Raw genomic sequence first — 19,877 nt, forward strand, 5'->3', positions numbered from 1 at the left:
AACGATGTCGTAATCGTCTTTGAGTTCATCCACTGTTACTCTGCAGCCTGGTGTGAGACAGAAGCCTGTCATGGCTTGTTTACGTCTGTATTGTTCTCCCTCATCAAGCGTGGCTCAGCTCTGAGGTGATGAACCTCAACAGCGCTGTTAATCACTCAGAAGTTAATAAAACGTTCCCTCTCTTTCTCTCGCTGCCATCCACAGCCAGTGAGGATTAAACAGTTAGATAATACAAGTTATTGCCATTACAATTGATTGCACATGTTATTAGATATGTCAAATGGAGCAATCTGGTTTACTTCAACAGGATTTCAATTTTCTTTTAAATTCTATTTGAAAAAGCACGGATGGAGGAGTCACAAAAAGTTGGACCGTTATTTACAATTTTCTCGGGGCAGTGAGGTGAGGTGGGATGTGACAGAAAAAGTTTGAAAAACCATTGATTTAGCCGGTCATACCTTTACTAATTCGGACATGAAAAAAGAATCCAGCATACGAAAGGGTGTGTGTACAGCCCTGATGATACTTGCATGTACTGCTACCAAGACACATGGCACAATATATCATTATATAGATATTAGGTTGCATCTTTCTTCCTACTAACTGCAGCATAGAATACCTTTGCAGTGAGGCTGAAGAATCCCTTTGGTTCGACCATCTTTTCCAGGACGTGACACTTGATGCCGGCTGTGCTGTCATACTCGTACATCACTCCGTACTCCAGCTGGACGTTGTCTACGGTCAAACTGACATGGTCCTTCTTCCCGTCGATGATGGCTATGGTGTTGAATTTGTCCATCACCTCTGAGATTATAGAAACACAGGAGAATGAAGCAACGGCAATGAAGCAGATCTCTGTTAACTGGCAGCACAAATCAGAAAAATGATGTCCTGTATCATGTTCTGTGATAAACACAAAGGATCTCTATCTCTACCATAAACAAAAATGTTTCATAATCACACTCTCTGCACTGACAGAAGTCTCAGACCAGCAAATCTGCAGTTCATTTTAGAGGAAGACCCTCCTCCGCACATGGCTTTCCTCCACAAACCTCTTTAAATGATGCGCAATTCCAAGAGTATTAAGTTAACCAGCCCTTTGCTAACGCGATGACTTAATACGGCAATAAATCCTCCTCCATGGCTGCTTTCTACGAGGGGAATAGCTTTCCTGTTTAACTTTCTTATTGGGATCCATAAATCGTAGGAGGGAATTAACACTTGATGAGCCAGAGGGGACGGCTGTTCACCGACTAACACACTCCAGATGAGCCTGTTCGGCGCTGCGTCTGACTTGTTAACTAGAGAAGGTGATGGACTTGTGTTCCCGCGAACAAGCCTGTGTGACATCCACAAACACCTTCAGCTGAATTTGCTTTACCAGATCCCTGTTGCAGTTTATTGTGAGCGTGCGTTCTTGTGTGGTCACCTTCTACTTTACACTCGAAGCCGTCTCCATTCTCCTCAGGGGTCGGTTTCTGGTTTGTTGTCTGGTGGTCCTCCTGGGCGCTTTCACTGTTGTTGTACACCCACTTTATAGTGTCTTGCTGCAAAGGATTATTATATTGAAATGTTGTTTGCAGCATAAAACATATGAAACAAGATGTTTAGTCCCTATCAGGAGAAGTATTTCTATTTATACTTTGAACTGCAAAACATCTGTATGTTTTTGCTTGGAATTCAATTGGTTGTAAACATTACAGTCAGTCATGCACAACCCTGTCAACACAAATCAGTGTATTGTAGCATCACTCGTGCTCAACAGGTGGCCTTTGTATTGTTATTCAGGGGAGATGAGGGAAAATAAAAGTCTGAATACGTGCATGCGTGTGTTTGTGTGTGTAATCTGATTCTGCCCAGATATGGTGTACAGCGTTGCACTTGGGTTGGCAGGACATACAGCAAGAAGCCGTCACAAACATATGGAAACACGGTGCTTTGTGAGACCGCAAACTCAAACTCATGCCAATGTCATCAACCCAGTCTGAGCCGGCAACACGGCCCTGTGTTGCTGTCTGTTCTCTCGTCTGCACACCAAGCCCCCAGTGGGTTTTCTGCCAAGGCTACATGCTGTGCCTGCCTACTGGTCTGTGGTCTTCGAGAGTACAACCACGAACGCGCGGGCGGGCGGGCGGGCACACAAACACACAAAAAGAGAACGAGACAAAGAAAGAGAAAGAGGGCGGTTCCTCTGCATCCATACTTGATGTAAACCAGATTTCCCGTCATGTTGGAACCCTAAAGTGCTTCATTAAGCCTGAAGTCCCAGCGGGGCTCAATTATAGTGACACACTACACTAACTCACACCATTCACACACCCTTGGGTTTCTATTTTCACCCAATTTTCCCACCTTCCAACAGGTGGACTGCGCCTGCTCTTTCATTCTCCACTGCTGTCAACCACTCTTTCAGGAAAAAGAAGAAAAAAAACCTGGCTGGCCTGCCCTCCATCTTTTACCTCCCTCTCACCCACACTGAGCTCCAGCCACCCCCAGATCCTTTCCCACCTCTCTGCAGCCTGCCAGTCTCCCACAGCAGGCCCACCGCTGTGAGCCAGAGGTCAGCGCTGGAGGAGCCAAAACTACTATTATTTCTGCGTAATGACCCAAGAGAAGGAAGGAGGGAGTCAGAAAAAGAGAGAGAGAGAGAGATATTAAGGTAAACGGGAGCTGAGAGGTTTGTCTGCTATTTCCTTTCTCACGGTCAACAAGTCATTGTTTCCCCCTCTTTTCGTACCTTTTGTTGTTTTCATGATCACTCACACTTCTCTTCTGTCTAGTTATATAGCATAACTATTAACTTAATCAACATACGATTCAAATACATATATGTTCTACCAGTGAGTTCATGGGAAATTAAATATTGGGTCAACATTTCCCCCCTGAATTAAAACGGTTGGAAAACTGCCGTGTCTCGTCAGGTTTGCTTCTTCCTGTCAATTCCTCTCACCCCGTCTCACCTGTGTGGGTCGACGGTACTTCCTGCACGCGGTGACATGAGCGATGACGCTGGCATGGCTCTCCTTGCTTACGTTGATGCCGTTCACCTTGATGATGCACTGGCCCGGGTGGAGGCCGGCGATGGCTGCCACCGTGCCTGCCATGAGACAAGGAAAGAGAAAGGAGAGTTGTCTGCAGGGCAATAACTGCTGCACGTTATCATACAGGTACGACGAAACAAATACCAGCACATCCCAAAACATCTTCCACATCCTGAGCACAAAAGTGGGTTGAACAACATTCCTTTTTCTTCTTTATATTTACAACTTTGCTTCCTGTTTTGGCAGCTCAGGAGGAGTGTGAGAGAGAGCATGGAGAGGAGGGAAGTTGTTTATCTGGAGTAGACGAGGATCTCTCTGAGGGATGTGATTCAGACCATACTGTAAGAGAACTTCAAGGTTTACAGCTATCAGAAGGAAGTGCATGGCAGACTAAATATTCCTCCCGTTTGTTTTCGTAGCTCCTTAAGCACACACCATGCATACCTCAGACTGCAATATACAGAATCTGAACTCCTCTCGCTAAGTATTGTAAGGATGACTATATTGAGCTTTACTGCTTTAAGTGTAGTAAGAAAGTATGGCAACAAACAGGTCCACTGGATTTAATAATAGAACAGAAAAACAGGATACAGTCACACAACAAAACAATAGAGCCAATAAGATAATAAAGATGGGAACAGGTGCGCTATAAGATATCACAATACAATTGCTCATTGAAAACATAACCTGTTGAGCAGGATGTGTGTTTTGAAGCGTGAACATTTTCTTATTAGTGTGGACATGACTGGCCCTGGCTAGCTTGGCTAGAACTGGTACCACAAACTTAAAATATATTAAATGTGATTAATGGCTCCTTCTCTTTGTCTCACCTCTTCCTGTCTCTCCATTTCTCTGCCTCTAATTAATATTACCTGCTCTTGTTGACCTCAGACACCAGGGGACAGCAGCTGTTTTGACAATCAGACACCTTCTACATCATCCGCTTTGTCTCGGGGGGGATGAGTGCACACAGCAGGCTCCCAGGCAACCACATCATCAAGCCAACCCATGCACACACAAACAGACACACACAAAGCACAGGCACATACATGCAAGCATATTTATGCCCTGCTATCCTACTTAAATTGCTTAACCTTCTCAATTCCCCTGAAACCAGCCAGACAAGGCCAGGGATTGTTTTTTTGATTGGACCCTATCTTGTGCCAGCCCCGATAGCAGTGCGGGTAAACACGCTGTGTTCGGAGAAAAACAGGGACTCTGCATCTTCATCACACAAGGGCGCTCAAAAAAATATTAATAGGGACATGGAAATTACTTGTTAATGTGGAGAGTGACTGATAACCAGCTAATTCTCCATTTTGGCAGCGCCATTAAGCAACTAGCTGAGCCACATGGAGAGCAGGAGTGAGGGAAATTGGCCCCTTGTGGCCGAGACACGCACACCCACAAATACTGACGTGGCATCTGCTCGCCAGCTGTGCCACGATAACACGACGAATCAAGACAGCTCAAGTGGTAGAAGTGGCGATCTCTTACCTCTCCCAACGGCATGGACCACAGAAGGGCCGAAGCCACGAATCTGGAAACCCAACCCATCTGCGGAGTCTGGGATCTTTATCGTCCTGGTGACAAGAGGAGGAAAAACATACTGATACAAATCATGCTGACAATATTTATTTGATCCTACCGTAACACGTATGCACACAGTAATGCATGTGCACATGTGGAACTGACTTACTCTCTTGGCTTGGTGCTAACCAGCACCCTGAGGGGTCCCTTGCTGTTGAAGCACTGCCGAAGGAGAGCTTCCACTTCAGAGAAAGGCCTGAGGAACACCAGGTCTCCATTTATGGCAAATAGCTTCTTCCCTGCCTCCAGGCCAGCCATCTTAGAGAAGAGAAAAGAGCAGATGATTCAAAAATATTAAGTCAAGCTTCAGTTTTTAATGACATACAGAATCACATTGAAATGTTTGTCATTTTGAGCTTCAGGTCAACTTTTTTGGGATAAGAATGCCAATATTCCCAAAGGATTTCTATACATCAGAGATATATTTCCTCAATAAGTATGCAGCTGGATCCTGTTGTGGGTTTAATTGACCCAGACTGAATGTTTAAAAGCAACCGTGTATGCGATCCAGACCATACAGACTCATTCTGTGCTACTTCAGGGCTGGAGGGAATTATAGGTCAGGAGCTCATATTGATCACATTTGCCTTCAAACTCCTCGATCCCATATTCATCTAGCTGGCAGATCAAAGCTAAAGACCAAAGAAGACCTCAAAAATATGGTGGACTATAATGCACGCCATTTCTGCACGATAATGCGTCTAAAGTTAGCATCCATGTCGATCACTGTAAAGCAGGTTAGAGGTTTAGATTTTTTATGGCTGATGATGATTGAACCACATTTTAACAACTAAAGGCTTCTGCTGACGCCCGTCTGCTACAAAGACATCTCAACTTTGCAGAATATCTTTGAGGAAACAAAATCAAATGCAGCAGAATTATGTTAAATTACAGAGGGGATACACTGAACCACAGTCTGAAAACCAAAAATCCCAAAACACCCTTAGATTGGGGCCCTACTTTGTTACAACAGACATTACATAGAGTTGTACAATAGGAAAATCCACAGTGTGTGTGTGTGTGTGTGTGTGTGTGTGTGTATTCACCTCAGCTGGGGAGCCTTTCTCTACAGATTTGATGATGGGGACTCTGTTTCTCTCCTCCAGCGTGAAGCCGTAGCCTCCATCACTGGGCCTTATCTGGAAAAAAAACAAACATCACGTCTCGCATCAGAAAAATCCCAAGCCAGCAGACCGAGACACTTTCACAGAGCACAAACACACACAACAGAAGCAGATACTGCTGCGGACAGATAGCAACCATGCTCGTATTTGCTCACGCCTTAGAAAAGAATGCTTACTGAGGTATAAAATGGACTTTTGCAGTGTTATGACTTTTCCTTCTCACAGCTGTGTGCTTCCTTATGATTTACCGTGCCTTTGGTTTAGTCTGAGTTGTGGGTATGTTATAGCAAAGTCATCGTACGGGGAAGCGGGCACTCACCAGGAGAGACTTGGAGATGACGTTCTCAACTATCTTCAGGTCGTGCTTCATAGGTTTGTGTTTGGTGTTGGAACCCTCCATCTCCTCGTCAGCGAAGAAACGAAACAACAAGGGCTCGTCCTTGAATTCACTCTTTTCCAACACTGAAGGAGGTAACAGCGAAGTCATACGGAATAAATGCCAGAAAAAGAAACAACTAATAATGGACTTGCTGAATAATCATGTTTCTGGCAACCGGTGTGTTTTAAAGTTTAAGGTTCAACATCAAATATGAACGGACGTTGAGAACTTGTCAGAAGAAGTTATTTGTCTCATCTTTCTCAGAGTAATGCATGTTTTAACTGCTTTTAACCTCAAAAGTATTATGTAACTTTGACATGACTTTGACAGATTGTAATCAAATTGGATTGGATAATCATGTCATACTATATGTGATTTACATTTTTTTGAAAGGGCTAAAACATGAAATCATTATATTGTCCCATCAGACAACCACATGAAATTAAAGAATGGTCTCGTTCCAGACTGCCTATTGATGCTTTACTGAAAACGTATATGATGCAATATGTGCAACTCTTTACACGGAGAGAAACAGCACATGGTGCTGTGCATGATTAGAATATATTTAAATGATTAATCAAGCATTTTTCATGACATTCAAGACGTTTGAACGTTGTCAGTCGCATGCCAAATGGAGCAAACCAAAGCAGTTTAATACATGTGCACTGTGTATCCCAATAAGCACAAACACACACTGTGAGAGAAAGTGAGACCCCACTTTCATTGCATGGACCCAGTCTCCACAGCAACAAAACGCCTTCACATTGACTTGTTGAAGGAGTTTTGAAAAACAACCCCATTCTTCGTTCCACTCCAGATATAACTTTAATAACCACATTGTCAGGCCAAATAACATACTGGCAGGAATGGCAAAATTATCCTGAAGGCTGTGCAAGTGAAAAGTGAAAAGTTTGGGGCTGTTCTGTTCCTTAGATGTGCAGGTAATTTGTGGAGTGAGACTTGAACTGTGGGCAGTTTGGAGCAGTTACATCATGGAGGTACAAGGACACGCTGTGACTCATACTGTAGTGTGTATGATGTGGACTTTGGCAAGAGGGAGGAGCAGAGTTAAAAACGAGTCCGACTCGCATAAACAAACTGCAACCATGGCTACTGACCATTTTGCCCTTAAACTGAAAAACATCCACGTGTGCGCTGCCAAGTTCTCACAGCGAAGGCAAAATCTGCATGTACCCTGCTCTTGGTTACTTAAATTCAGTTGCACAAAAGTTAAGGATAGCATGCATAGATACAGCCACACATACGAATGACAAATGCATTCACTGGATGGGAAATATGTTCTATTCCTGTCGCGTGTCAAAGGGATTATAAGTAGAAATGGAAAGAGAACAAGAGTGGTTGTGTTCTAAAACAGGATGCTAAATGCCAGGCGCCCTTTGTGCGGTTTCTCCAAAGCATTCAATCCTCATTTAGTAAATGATGGAGAGGATTCCACTGTTTGTGAACAGCCGACTCAAGAACTTTTGCGGGGTTTGTGGAAATCCTCTGCAGTGAAAGGTGCCGTACCGTGATGCATGAAGCCATTGTCGCACAGCTCCACCCCCAAGATCAACGCTTCCTCCCTGGTTCTGCAGTCGCCCTGCACCAGAAGACACAGGAGAGAGAACGAGCGGGTGCAGCGTGGAGATGTTTAAGCATAAAGAGTGTAACGAGTCAAAGTCAAGGGGAAAAAGAGAAAGGCACAGGACAAAGGACATTGTATGTTTAGAGAGAAGTCAAAATGTCACACTCAAACACATCACCCCCTATTCTTTGTTCCTGCATCCAAAATCCCAGAGGCCAGCAGAGTCACTCCACGCTCCATCGTGAACACAGCCAGAATCATGTCTAGACAGCAAAGTGTGACAGCTCATGAAGTCCCACTGAAGGAGTCAGAGCTATTCTGCTGGCCTGGTTCAAACACATTCATATTCATATGGACTACCACACACATACGCACTTCAATGCACACACAAACATGTGATGTCTGCCATTGATTCTGTGGTGGTGGCCGTAAACATTTCATTTCTTTGTTGTCATCCTGGACAGGACTATCAATCTGTCAACCTCAAAGCTTCCTGTCAAAGCCAATAAAGCTCAGCTGTCGAATCAGTTCTGCTTTTCTCTCTTCGTTTCCTTTCGGCTCCGCTGAGAGCCTGAAATCTGGTGGCAAGAAACGCTTTGTTGTCTCATTTCCTTTCCTTTGTTGCACATTTGAGGTGGCCGGCAAAACGACAAATACAACAATCTAATTGACACGTTTGAAGTTGTGCATCACTTCAGGACAGACTTTTCACACATTTAGAACAAATTTAATTATGTATCCTTTTTGATTCACAATTTTGTCTGGTATCATTTATTTGAACAAACACTTGATTGACAGTTCCCTATGTGATCATATTGTGATCAGACGTCCACTGATATTTGATATAAGATACTGTTATTCATCTTTTAAAGTGTATGAAGCTCAACCAGGGTTTACCTGTGCAATAAGCCAGTCTATGAGCTTGTTGGCCATCACCACTGATTTGTAGGTCCGCAAATGGTAGTCCTTATCCCTGGATTGGTAAGAAAAGCAGAAAACTTCATGAGAAGGATTAGGAAAACAAAATTCTACGTTCAAAATCAAACCGTGCCATGTTACTGTTCAACTCAGTGATTCACTTTCACCGTATTTAATCCAGATGGTAAACATTTGAAGCGGTAATTTCTTGGTCTATTTAAACACAAAAAGCAAAGAAGCCTGAAAGAGGGCTAATAATTCCAACTGTCAGAAAGGCGTGGTCACTTTTTAAGCACGGGCAGTTGCGTCATAAATCTGTGTGAGTTTCTGGGAGTCGGTGACAGGAAAACACCATTCCTCCAAGCATGTCTGGTAACGGCCCCTGCTGTGTTTGGCCCTAGGGTGCCCCATGTCAGTCTAGTGTTGATGTTCCCAGTGTTACCCACACTGCTGCACAGGCCCCGAGAATGCCGTCTGAAATGGAGCTGTGACTTTTCCCATGAACACAGGGAGCTCCCCGGGGACGTGCAGGGGCCGAGCTGCAGGCCGGGAAAGTCCAGAACCACCGTGACTTACACCGCTCCACCACTTGCACCACATGCAAACACTCACTCAGACACACACACACACACACACACACACACACACACATACATAACACACACACAACCGCACGTACACATGCCTGTCTTGCACACAAGCTGTTCAGAGAAGTAAAAAAATGACGTGTGCCAAACTGAAGTCCAATATCAGCTGTCTGGAGCTGTTCAAAATGTGAAGCACAAGAAGCCAAATGCTGCCCCGTTTCCTCCACAATGGAGCATTCTGTTGCGTAACTGTGTTTGACAGCCTGAGTTGGTCTCTGATGATGATGATGACGACGACGGTGTTGGTATTAGCCAGTGAGGCACGCTGCCCTGCCGTCCCATGCACAAACCACTTGCAGCAGAAGAGAAAAAGAGAAACCCTGTGTTTGTCCCTGAATGGGAAACTGGAGAAAAGGGAGACTGGAGCTCGAGCGGCTGGTGCACAGTGAGGCTGTCAGAGTGAAAAATGGGCGTAAACAGCGGTCCAGTGGGCAGCCATATGTCCGGCATGAGGAAACAGCGGTTTGAGGAGTAACAGAAGGAAAGGTCAGAGAGGTGGTTTTTAACTTGCCGTCCAAAGAGGAAAGTTTGCTTTGACATTTTGTTCGCAGTAAATGGATGATGAAGGCAAACGTTGCACTTTCAAAGCATTCTTTTCAATTTATTATGCAGAGAACACTGAAAGTTCAATATTTAATTAACATTTTCAGTATTGATGGATTACTCTAAGTACAGTGCATCATACCGTTAGTTATTTTTTTCCTACACGTACATTTATGAAAATTAAATGTGTTTCCCTTCTGTAATTTATGATTGACCTGTCCTGCATTGTGTGGGTTTGACGCCTCTATGTGTGCATTTCGAAAAATGTCTTCTTATTGCGTTAATACACAAACAACTGTGTGTACACAGTATTCGCCTATAGTGGACCTTTCAAACGCATAATCACATCCCCTGGAGCTTTCTTGTGCTTCGTGTGTGTGTGTGTGTGGGGGGGTGGGGGGGGACAGAAGTTATGTGGGCGTTCGGGGGCGTGGGGGGTTGCACGGTCTACGTTCCTCCCCTCTTTGTTTCATCTATCTCGCTCTGCCAGGAAATTATACCTAATTAGACAGGGGCTGGTTGCTCCAATTAAACTCTGGCATTCCCAGGCCCAGTGATGCATTGTACTGCTCTCAGTGAGAACACACTGCACATATACGCTGGCTTACAACACACACACACACACACACACACACACACACACACACACACACACACCTTTTGAGCACCAAGAAGAGTTTTTACGTCAAGAGATTTGGCCTCAACACAAATGCCAGTGGGCTGAATGCTGACACTGACACACACACACACACACACACACACACACACACACACACACAAACACACACAATCAGCCTTTAGGCCTTTTAGTAGCTGGATCAAACGGAAATATGGAGAAGATATGATGCAGGAATACATGAAGGATCAGCGTGCCCCTTCCAGCTATGGCACAGTGTTGTTGGTGTGAAATTAAAGCTTTTCTGCAGGCCATTTGGAAACTAGCATAAACAGACAACCTTGATGCGCTACTTTGTGGCAAAACACATTAGCAGCCTGCTCCTTAAACACTGTTCAAATGGAGATTTAAAAAAAACACCACAGGAGAGGAAAACATGCCAGCAAATCACTCCAATGAAATGAGATTGCTCCACTTCGAACCTTGTTCGACAAAGGGATGTTTCATCACATGCGCCAGAACTGCTCAAAAACACCTGTTCCACATTTGGGTTTCAGTGACTATTTCATGGGCATGGCTTCGCATGTTTACACTAATTATCCCCTCTAAGATAAATTAATGGGAGCTCACAAGTGTCGATCTGAATGACATATACAGGAACGGCTCATTCGGATTTCAGTGCTGAAACTATGAAAACAACAGTTTTGAACTTGAGATATCAAAATGGGCATTTTGATCATGTTGTACGTTGAGGAATTGGAATCGATGTTTGTCTCCTGCAGCATGACTTTGTGCCGGGCCTCTGAGAGCAGAAGATCGATAAAATGTCAGTCACGCTCAGTGAAATGTGAACGACCTGCTCATTGTAACTGTGGCCACTTTAAAATGCTTTATAACAGATATCAGGCTATTTGTATCTGTGATCCACCTACTGGCTTCTTCTGAGACTTCAACCATATCACACGATTTCATCCAAAAATAAAGTTTCCTTAGTTTTTATGGCAATGTATTTGTCATGCAGCTGTTGACATTTCACACAAAGCACTTGTGGAACTTCTCATTCGTGTTGGCTTTAAGTTCAAGCTTGACCAAGAACAATGCTGATGCTGACCATCTGATAAGTTGAAAGCTCCATAAAAAGCCAGTAAGAGAGCTAGCAAGAGCGAGTGAGTCTGAATTGCCTGCGACAACAACTACTACATATATTTAAAGGATGGGACCCTGCCTCTGACACGTTTAGGTTGTACCATACCAACATTTTCAGAAAGGCTATTAAATGCTAAAAATGAAGTCTCAAAAGCACTAAGAGAGATTCACTGCGATGTTGGCCATTTATCCGTGTCCCGAATTACCCAGACGACTTCTAACGTGATAGACTCAATCTTACTTACTGCCTCATCACTGATACCGGGCAGAAACAGCCTGCCAAGCTGGATCACCCACATGCCCCGCCACACTCCATCACCATCTTTGCCGACTCCTCTCATGTCAGTTCCTCTTTCTTTTTTTTTGCGGTGCGAAACTATTGGGGCTCCAACTGGCTGGGTTGCAATAAAGTGGAAAAGAAAATGTCTGCCTACCTGATGACAGGAGTGAAGAGGCTGTGAAGACGGCAGAAGAGTCGAACGCCCTGAGAGAAACAAGCGAGAAGCTGTTGATTAGGTGAATGACAAGTGTGTCACATATGATTTATATTAAATAAAGCTCCGCCGTTACCTTAGATATGACATCATGCATGTCACTTCTGGGGTGGTAGGTGCCATCGTCGTAGCGAAAGCGGTACAGAACAGGCTCGGGTTTGAACTGGTGTTTGTCCGTGACTAAAAATGCAATTCAAAACATAAGCAGGTTTCTGAAAAGAGAAGTGCCCAGGATGAACGATGGAAAAAGAAAAAAAAAAACCTCAAGGGGGCGTTATTCATATTGCGTATAAGAGGTTTAAAAACATATTCAAGCCAAGCAAGGCTGCACGGTGAAACAAGCTTTCCCGACAAGAGGAAGACTCAAACCTCATACAGAGTGGTCACAGATAACACAGCTGCTCAGAGCGCTCTGCTCCTCTTGCTTTACGGGACTCTGTCGAAGGCCCTCCAAAACAGTAATAGCAGTTGGCTCTGTATTCTTGGCTGCAGCCATGAGACTTCCATTAAAGGATTTTATGAAAAGATATTCTCTCATTTTTCACATGGGCATTTATAAAAGCTCTGTGAGAGAGCTCCGAAGGGCTCGGAGTTATTCCTCTCTGTCAGGAACAGCGCTAAAGCCCAATCTCATTTCTCTGTGAGGAAGCAATAAAGTACCCCCGAGTGATTTAAGATACAACTTGGCTTAGGGCCCTACTCTTTTGAGGAAGAAAAGAGGGGGGGGGGGAAAGCATGCAGAGCAGTGCGCGCCATTTAGTGTGAATGCAAAGCCTTAGCCAGCTTAAGGCTCATGCAGCAAATACACTTGTTACCCAAAGTCACAGAACAGCCACTGAGCAAATATTTCACAAACATTACGGCAAGAGGAGATTACCATTCATAATCCCTTACCTAAACATTGTGTCAAGGGAGTGGGACACCTGCTAAGACATACGTAAATATAACAGCTGCATCTGCATCGCGGGCGCATGCCAGGGAGTGAAAATATTGTGAAACTGCTTGCTGAATAGGAAAGATTCACGGGACGGGGCTGTAGGTTAGGTCAGGCAATGACAGGCATTTGCATGCACTATACCGTGTAGCAAAGTAGTTTAAGATTGTAGTAGGTTTGGTTATAGATATGAAACAGCAAAGGATGATAAAGCAGGTCTTAGTGGGGAAAAAGTTAAGGAGAACATTGAGAGAACTAACCATGGTGGATGATCCCATTCTCCAGCAGAGCTTGACCCAAGTGAACCCCTTCCTCTGGGTTGCCTGTCTCACCAATTTCCATTAGCCAAGACACAAACTCACTGGGGAAACACAAAAGGCAACACTGACATAATAGCGCAGATACTCACTCAGGGATAACACAACAAGCGTACACAAAACCCCCCAAGAGGAAATCCCATCACTCTTGAAAAGAGTGTGTGTTCAGTGGAGAGAGCTTTGAATTAACCCTCAATAATCTGTAAATTGGAAAAAGTGGTGGCCTTTGTGGAGACTAAGGCAACAAACACTATCTTGGCGAAGAGGGATGATATATTTACTGCTGGGGGCCACATCTGTCGAGCAGGCTTTTAGATTGTGTTTTGTTGAGTTCAACTTAATTTATTTAAGACACATGATAAAACATGATGAAATCCGAACTATTTAATTGAATCTCGGGAAGTTCATGATGGAAAATAAATGATAATTTTGCTCTGCATCATTTACAACTGGAAAGAGGAAACTAACCCCTAGAAAAACAAACATTGTATCTGATCTTCTGAGGGGCCCAAATGACCTAAACGGAATAATTCTCCATAATTTAGTGACCGAGAGAGAGAGAGTAAGACGAGAAAATAAAGAAGGACTTAGAGGCTTGAGGACAAAGTTGCAATAGCCTATCCGATTAAATCCCAGATGTCCCGTCTCCTTAGAATAGACAAACAAACACGGCCAGCAGTACCACTGGATTTCTGTGGAATTCACTTGCAGGCCATGACGGTGGTGGTCGGGTTTCCGCGTGAAGCCAACTGGGGCAATTAGGAAGGTTTTCAGAGAAAAAACTGCCCAAACACCCCACCTCCATCACTCTTTAACCACTCATCCGTGGCGTCTTTTCTCTTCGCAACAGACCACAGGGGAAAAATACAAGTCTACAACAACGTCAATTTGTCAACCTCTGCACCTTAACCATGGAAGGAAAAACACCGTGAAAGTTTGGACTGTGAAGTTCTCATGGCCTCAAGCAGATTAGGGTCACATATGCAATAGAACGTTTCACGCAATTAAAATCTAAATGTGGAACGGAGCAATATTTAAGACGTATTTGTGTAAAATCGATCATTTGAGAGCATGACTAATGGTGTTTGGTTATACATGTTTCACATACTTGAATTCAGCCTTTACATGGCCTCAAGTTAACTTCTTGCTGCAAGCGGTGGATTACTAGTTAGAAAATGTTTTGGTTATTGAGAGTTAGATGAGAAGATCGATATCACTCGCATATGTCTGCTCAAGATGAAGCTACTGCCAGTAGCCAGTTAGCGTAGCAGCTAGCTTAGTTCTGTTGGTAACAAAATACGCTTAGCAGCATCTCTAAAGCTCATATTTATTGTCAGTCTAATTTACACAAAAGTGTGAACTTGACAAGTGGTCTTACTCTGTATTTGTACAGACTAAATAAAATATATAATGTTTAAACTAGTGAACTACGGAGGTGCTGGTAGGTGGAATTTATTCCCCTGCGAGAGCCAAATAAGTGTACTTCCCAAAATGTCAAACTAAGCTCTAAGTTTCTCTACGCCACTACATTAAGGTAACCATATCCCAGACAGTATCTACTTCCGTACAATACCGTGTAAGAGGGTGATGGGGCGGGTTATTAGAGGCTTCTCCATTGCAGCCAGAGGGCTCCACCCACGCCTTCAGCAGGGACGAGGTGTGGGAAGGGACACACCTGAAGCTGATCTCCTCGTCAGGGAGGACGACAAATGTCACGCAGGGGAGCTGATCAGAAGACATGCTGAGAGAGAAAGGAGCAGAGAGACTGCTCCCTGACAGCACCAGGGTTTGGGCGTTGAGGTCGGTAAGTCAGCTAGTGACCCGGCTGAAAGAGTTTAATTTTGTGGTTTCCAGTTTTTTTGTGTTACTTGGAGTTTTGTTCGATGAAAGACTGCGGCACTGACTCCCACTGGCTGCCACTTTTGTCAGTGTCCTCTGTACTCTCCTGTTACAATTGGTACTGTATATTCACTGATGTATGAATAAACCTCCCTGTTCTATGTCTGAAATACTGTCTATATCCACACACAGCAGAAGCAGCAGTTTTTTTTTTGTTTTTTTTTTAATTCAGCTTCTGCTTAAATTTAACATTCATGTGAGCAGATGGAGCAAAAGGTGAATGCCAAGTAACGTCAAAAAGAGAGCAGAGGCTGTCAAAGACAAAGAGCATTTCTTGCAGGGTGTCCAGCCGTTTCGTTGAGCTTTTAAAGGGCTTTTCTTCAAAATATATCACAACGAGCAGACGCTATTGTCTGTCATGTGCAGAAAAAACACACTTTGAATCGCTTTTGTGTTTTCGTTTTATTCCTGGTTTAAAATTGGATGATCTAACTGCAAGCTCGGTGGCTGTCGCACACATTTTCTTTGATGAATTACACTGTCACAGGAACCAAACCGCGAATGCGATTGCACGACTTTAAAGGGGAGGAGCTCGGGACCCAAAAATAGCCTTTGGTTTAAAAAAAAAAATCTAAAAGAGAGAGAGAGAGGTGTGGAACAAGAATAAAGGCAAAGTATTTCACAATGGAAGGAGGGAGAGGGTTGAGTTGAAGCCATAGGCAATGTGGCTTTCATCAGACACATCCCATGCTGGTTCCAATTCACCAATTACGCACACATGTAATCATCTCCATGATCGTCTCAGACGGGGGAAGTACAGAGAGGCTAGCGATGTCACTTCCCTCACAAGTGGTCATCCAGGTGTTGGCCAAGTTGTGCAAAGAGAGATTCTCACCATATGATCTCTTCAGACTCAAGGAGGTGCCCATATATGACCAACGTTTGATCCTTTTTAATCTTTTTAGCTGACAGATCCATTCCTCCTCCAGACCGCAAGGGATCTGGTGTTGTCTGCATGGACCAAAGGAGAAAGTAATTCCTCATTCCCGACCACCGTCCTATGTAACATGGCCACAACTATGCTCAATTGGACTTTTTGGTTTGTGTTTTTTTTCCGCTTTCCATGCTTTTAAAAATAACAGGGATTGTGAACTGACTATTTAAGCTTGGGTGATTTTCAGTGTGATTACCAGTCACAAAACATCTCTGTAGAACATTTTAACGAATGGAAAACATGGCTCATTGTGAAAAGTATAGTGTGGCGTTTACGAGGCAAATTTGTTATGAGATTTTAAGAGTTAAGATAGGCGCACGGTTTATATAACATCCCAGCAACACTGTCTCATGAAACTATTTTATTCCCAACCCTTTTTAAATTGCATAGTGTCATCACTCTATAAAAAAGCTGTCACAAAGAATTTTTATTTCCAAGCACGGAGAGGTCTTCTGCTGAAGCCAGATTGGTTTTAGATTTTATTACACTGATACAGCTTTGTCACCTTTTTTAAGACTCGCATAGTGTGCTTCCCACAAAGGCCTGCAATGTGGCAGGAATGAACTGAGATGGGGCTTGAGCTTTACAGGTTTGTGTGTTTATTCAGTTCAGGAGTAAGAGGTGTGACATCCCATCAAGATTTAATGTAAAAAGCGTTCAGGCTCAATGAAGGGAATATCGTATCCCAGCAGGTAGTTTGATGGCCACATGTTTCAGTGATGGGAGTTACAGTCCGTGCCCGCTACAAATTTACATTTTAAGTATTTTAATTCTAAATTCAAAGAGCAATTCTAGACCCTGGACAAACTTAGTTCCAACCAACTTTAGTACTCGTTTACTGCATGAGGACCTGGCAAGACGACATGACAGCAAGACGTCTACATCGTACATGATGAAAGCAAAATACCGAAATGGGGGCATCAACTCATGCATGCTTAAAATAGCTCAAGGACGGGATTTGGAGTTAAGCTTTACAGTAAATATCCTCGTCTATCAACAAACGGAGGATAGGCAGGCATATTTAGACTCAAAAAAAAGTAAACATGGAAGGACAGTATGTTGGCATAGTGAAGCTGTGGAAACTCAAGGACAAGAGGAAACGATGAACATGTTACAAAGACACACACACACACACACACACACACACACACACACACACACACACACACACACACACACACACACACACACACACACAGCTGCTTTATGGTATAATGGGCCCTCTGCTGCAGTTAGCTCATGGATTCCTCAGCGGTAAGCTGATTGTAATCTAACATGGGCAATGGAGAAAGCGGGCAGTCAGCTGAGCGGTACGGGGATATCTCTCTGTGATTTACAACTGGCATTCAATGGCCGATCCGTCCCCAGACACCACACCGATAATCCTTGAATAAGATTCATGGGCTAAATCTGGCTGGATTTGATTTTCCCATGACTGAGACTACAGACATGCATAACACAGAGCCCCCTGAACAAAAAGCGCTGACGCTTTCTTTTTCCCAGTTGCAGTCTTTTGAACTGCTTGCCCATTTAGGAAATTAAATCAGGGATGTATTAATTGATTTATGTTGCAATAGTGTAATCTGTATAATCTACCATATGATGTAGGTGTTAATATTATTGATTTTTACACTGTACAAGGACTGTCTACATCTCAAATCTATAAAGACCTGCAATTACACAGAATTAGATATTCATTCTGGTTTATCTTATGGCACTTTGACTCTCCCTCACAGCTTCACAGCTCAGACTGATGTGACACAGAGACCCAATACTCAGCAGCTTCCTCACTGGACAAATCAATGTGGCAAGGTTAGCGGCAAGAATCTTACCTTCCCAGGAAGCACTTGGGGAAGGTGGTGAGCTTGCGTTTACGGTCCTTAATAAGGTTACCCTTGGCCATGAGGTGGTAAAGTTTCTCTCCCTTCTCTGACACCATCACCCACGTATCCTGCTCCATGCCGAGCGTCAGACCTATGCAGCAGGGGAGGAAAGAAGGGAGGGTGCAGAAACGCCTGTCAATATATTAGCATTAACAATCTTTGCACTCCTAGACTAGAGGTGACACTGATTACTAGCTGGAGAAGGTCAATGTCTCCTAATTTGACAAGATAATTAGCAATGTCTTTCAGTGTCTGTGCTAATATTCTTGGAAACATTAATGACTGACACCATGCAAAGATGATCGTGTGCACAATCTCAAAATGGGTACGTTAAGACGCAGAGAATTATACTTCCTTGTCGGAATGACAACCTGCTAATCTCTTTTAACACCCTTAATTGTGTCAGCAAAGACGGACACAATATTACCGCATCCCTCGCTTTTTCTTCTTTCACTCTTGGATGCATATCCCACAACTAAAAGGCTGGTGTTTCCCCTCCTTTTCTATTAGTACGGCTGAATAGGCCGTATTAATTCATCCAAATACAGCATGTATTCACAGTGGTTTGATTCAACACAGATGTTGAGAAGAAACAATAAAAGGGGAAATGAGTTTCCCTCACTGACCGCCACCCCCCCACCCTGATACTGATACAGTCAAGCGCCTTCTTACTTTTCCTCCGCTCCCTCTCTTTCATGATGGCCTCCAGCCACTCCTGCTTCTCCTCCGGGGTCTTGGCCATGCAGACGAACCACTTGTTCTTGGCCGTGTTGTGGATCTTCCAGCCGTTGTTTACTATGTTCCCGCTGCTGTGGTAGTCAGCTGTAACGCAGAAATGAGATTGACTTCACTGCTGTCATAAAGTCCTCTTCTTGCGAGGGGTGTCTCGCCACGAATCTGATTTTTTACTAACTAATTTAGGCTGAGAGTAATCGTACATGTTTGAAGGGGCGGGCAATCAAACAGCGGTTTCAAACACATGAATAACATGAGACACAACTCCAGACTGGCTTCAGAGAAAACAAAGTAAAATAACTTTGTGATAGCAACAAGAAGGCAACGGGAAAGAACAGGAAATAGACCAGAACAGACAAGACATATAGAGCTTTCTTATAAAGTAGTGGGCAGCCTCTTTTCCCCAAAACATTCATCATAAAACTATTGAGAGTAAAGTACTCTAGCGCAGTGCAAACACTCAGTGTGGGCTCATTTTTCACAGCTCTAGTGCCGACCTCACCCTCTCTATTGAGTGCGTCATTGATTATCGCTCTTCTCCTTTAATGAGATAAACGAGAGTACAGACAATCAGAAGAAGAACCATCCATCAGCATTATTTAGTGCCGAGTGTTCAGAATAGTCCAGAGAGATGGAGACTACTTGTGATTCACCTCCTACGCTCAACTAAAGAAGCTAAGAATGTAAAAGCCAAAAAGCAAATGGACATGAACTCTTGATCGTAAGTTGAATCGCTGACATTATTTCCCCCTCTCTTAGGAAACATTTCAAATGCTTCACTGCCTGACCTGTGATTTTCTCCCTCCACGGGGGTAACAGAAAGCAAAGCATTACAATCATCAGTTACAATCAATCTAAAAGCATCTACAATGTGGTGTCCTTTGCATGGTATGCCTCAAGGGCGTATTTCAACCTTCGGCAGCCAATGTGTGTTTGGGAGAAAGTCAGGGGCGCTTTCATTTTGTGAAAATCCAAGCTAAAATACTCCTGTCGACCCAGATTTCAGATGGAGATCTCCCGCCTGTGGTGCAGAACACCCAAGAGTTACTGCACCGCTGCCCGCCTCACGTGTTTATCCTCCCTCTCCGGACC

General features: G+C 43.8%; 1 protein-coding gene across 1 annotated transcript in view; it reads right to left on the reverse strand.

The window, feature by feature from the left end:
* Positions 1 to 19,877, reverse strand: part of prex2 (phosphatidylinositol-3,4,5-trisphosphate-dependent Rac exchange factor 2) — an 81,448-nt gene that overhangs the window by 36,468 nt on the left and 25,103 nt on the right. Inside the window, exons 9-22 of the mRNA XM_068581963.1 lie at positions 18,723 to 18,872; positions 18,000 to 18,141; positions 13,278 to 13,378; positions 12,160 to 12,263; positions 12,024 to 12,073; positions 8,617 to 8,692; positions 7,662 to 7,734; positions 6,075 to 6,217; positions 5,678 to 5,770; positions 4,741 to 4,889; positions 4,539 to 4,624; positions 2,961 to 3,097; positions 1,430 to 1,547; positions 620 to 804 (exon numbers count right to left, since the gene is read on the reverse strand). Coding sequence (XP_068438064.1) covers positions 620 to 804; positions 1,430 to 1,547; positions 2,961 to 3,097; positions 4,539 to 4,624; positions 4,741 to 4,889; positions 5,678 to 5,770; positions 6,075 to 6,217; positions 7,662 to 7,734; positions 8,617 to 8,692; positions 12,024 to 12,073; positions 12,160 to 12,263; positions 13,278 to 13,378; positions 18,000 to 18,141; positions 18,723 to 18,872 — 1,607 coding nt within the window. The remainder of the gene's footprint in view (positions 1 to 619; positions 805 to 1,429; positions 1,548 to 2,960; positions 3,098 to 4,538; positions 4,625 to 4,740; positions 4,890 to 5,677; positions 5,771 to 6,074; positions 6,218 to 7,661; positions 7,735 to 8,616; positions 8,693 to 12,023; positions 12,074 to 12,159; positions 12,264 to 13,277; positions 13,379 to 17,999; positions 18,142 to 18,722; positions 18,873 to 19,877) is intronic.

The sequence above is a fragment of the Clinocottus analis genome, unplaced genomic scaffold (genome assembly GCF_023055335.1).
Source record: "Clinocottus analis isolate CAN_PGR_092001 unplaced genomic scaffold, fCliAna1.0.p SCAF_18, whole genome shotgun sequence".
In the NCBI taxonomy this organism is placed as follows: domain Eukaryota; kingdom Metazoa; phylum Chordata; class Actinopteri; order Perciformes; family Cottidae; genus Clinocottus; species Clinocottus analis.